At 33.6% G+C, this 789-nt stretch overlaps 1 protein-coding gene across 1 annotated transcript; it reads left to right on the top strand.

Moving 5' to 3' along the window:
• Positions 1-189: 189 nt before the first annotated feature.
• LOC108745844 lies at positions 190-768 on the top strand (the record flags this gene model as incomplete). The annotated part of the gene is made up of 2 exons (XM_018482265.1): positions 190-314; positions 470-768. Coding segments are annotated over exons 1-2 (341 nt in total), but the record flags the coding sequence as incomplete, so codon positions are not given.
• Between the last annotated feature and the right edge of the window lie 21 nt (positions 769-789).

The following is a 789-nucleotide window of genomic DNA, read 5'->3' as shown; positions in this document are numbered from 1 at the left end:
GTACAAAATTAACGCTTCGACTTTCGACGCTTCAAAACCGTGGTACATCTTATCAACCATAGTTATTTGCATTTATGGCACTTATAACATAACACTCATTCACGCTCTTATTTATAAAGTTAATTTGGGAGACATGACCAAAAATCTTGAGGCTATCTTTTACTATGCGTGTAGTGGTTTCATCATGATTGTTACGCATATCTTGAGCGTTGCGCGAATGCGCTTGCTACAGACTATTTTGAAGATCTCTTCGAAATTACCCTCAAAGTCGTATGAAAAGCTGTCCAGGTTTATTCATGCTAAGGATATCTTGGGTACCATATTTGTGATCTTGCAAATGTGTATATATATTCCTAAAATAGAGGAGTTTAATTTTTTGAGTGTTCTGGCCAGAGTATTCGCAGCATATTGCAACCTGCTTGTATTTCAGACAAATATGTTATATATAAATTGTGTTTATGTATTAAAGGCTTGTTTCAAGAATATTAATGATAATCTGATGCATATACAAAGGCTTATGGTAAATGATACAAGACCATTATGTGTCTCCATATTGATGGGCAATATAAAGGGAATTTTGCTAATAGAACTTAAGGCCCTGAAAAAGCAACATCTGATGCTTAGTAACGCAGTGCAAATGATGAACATAGTCTTCAGTTTACAACTTCTTGCTACTATAGTTATGATCTTTTCTATTACGACTTTTGAATTGTACTTTTATATAGTGCGCTGGCAAGATGGCATACTCATTATTAGTTTTAATAATCCGTTTTTTGACAAATTTTTAAT

This window comes from Trachymyrmex septentrionalis, unplaced genomic scaffold (assembly GCF_001594115.1).
Source record: "Trachymyrmex septentrionalis isolate Tsep2-gDNA-1 unplaced genomic scaffold, Tsep1.0 C3477952, whole genome shotgun sequence".
In the NCBI taxonomy this organism is placed as follows: Eukaryota; Metazoa; Arthropoda; class Insecta; order Hymenoptera; family Formicidae; genus Trachymyrmex; species Trachymyrmex septentrionalis.
Note: the sequence above shows the minus strand (reverse complement) of the source record. Positions and strands in the feature narration are given on the sequence as shown.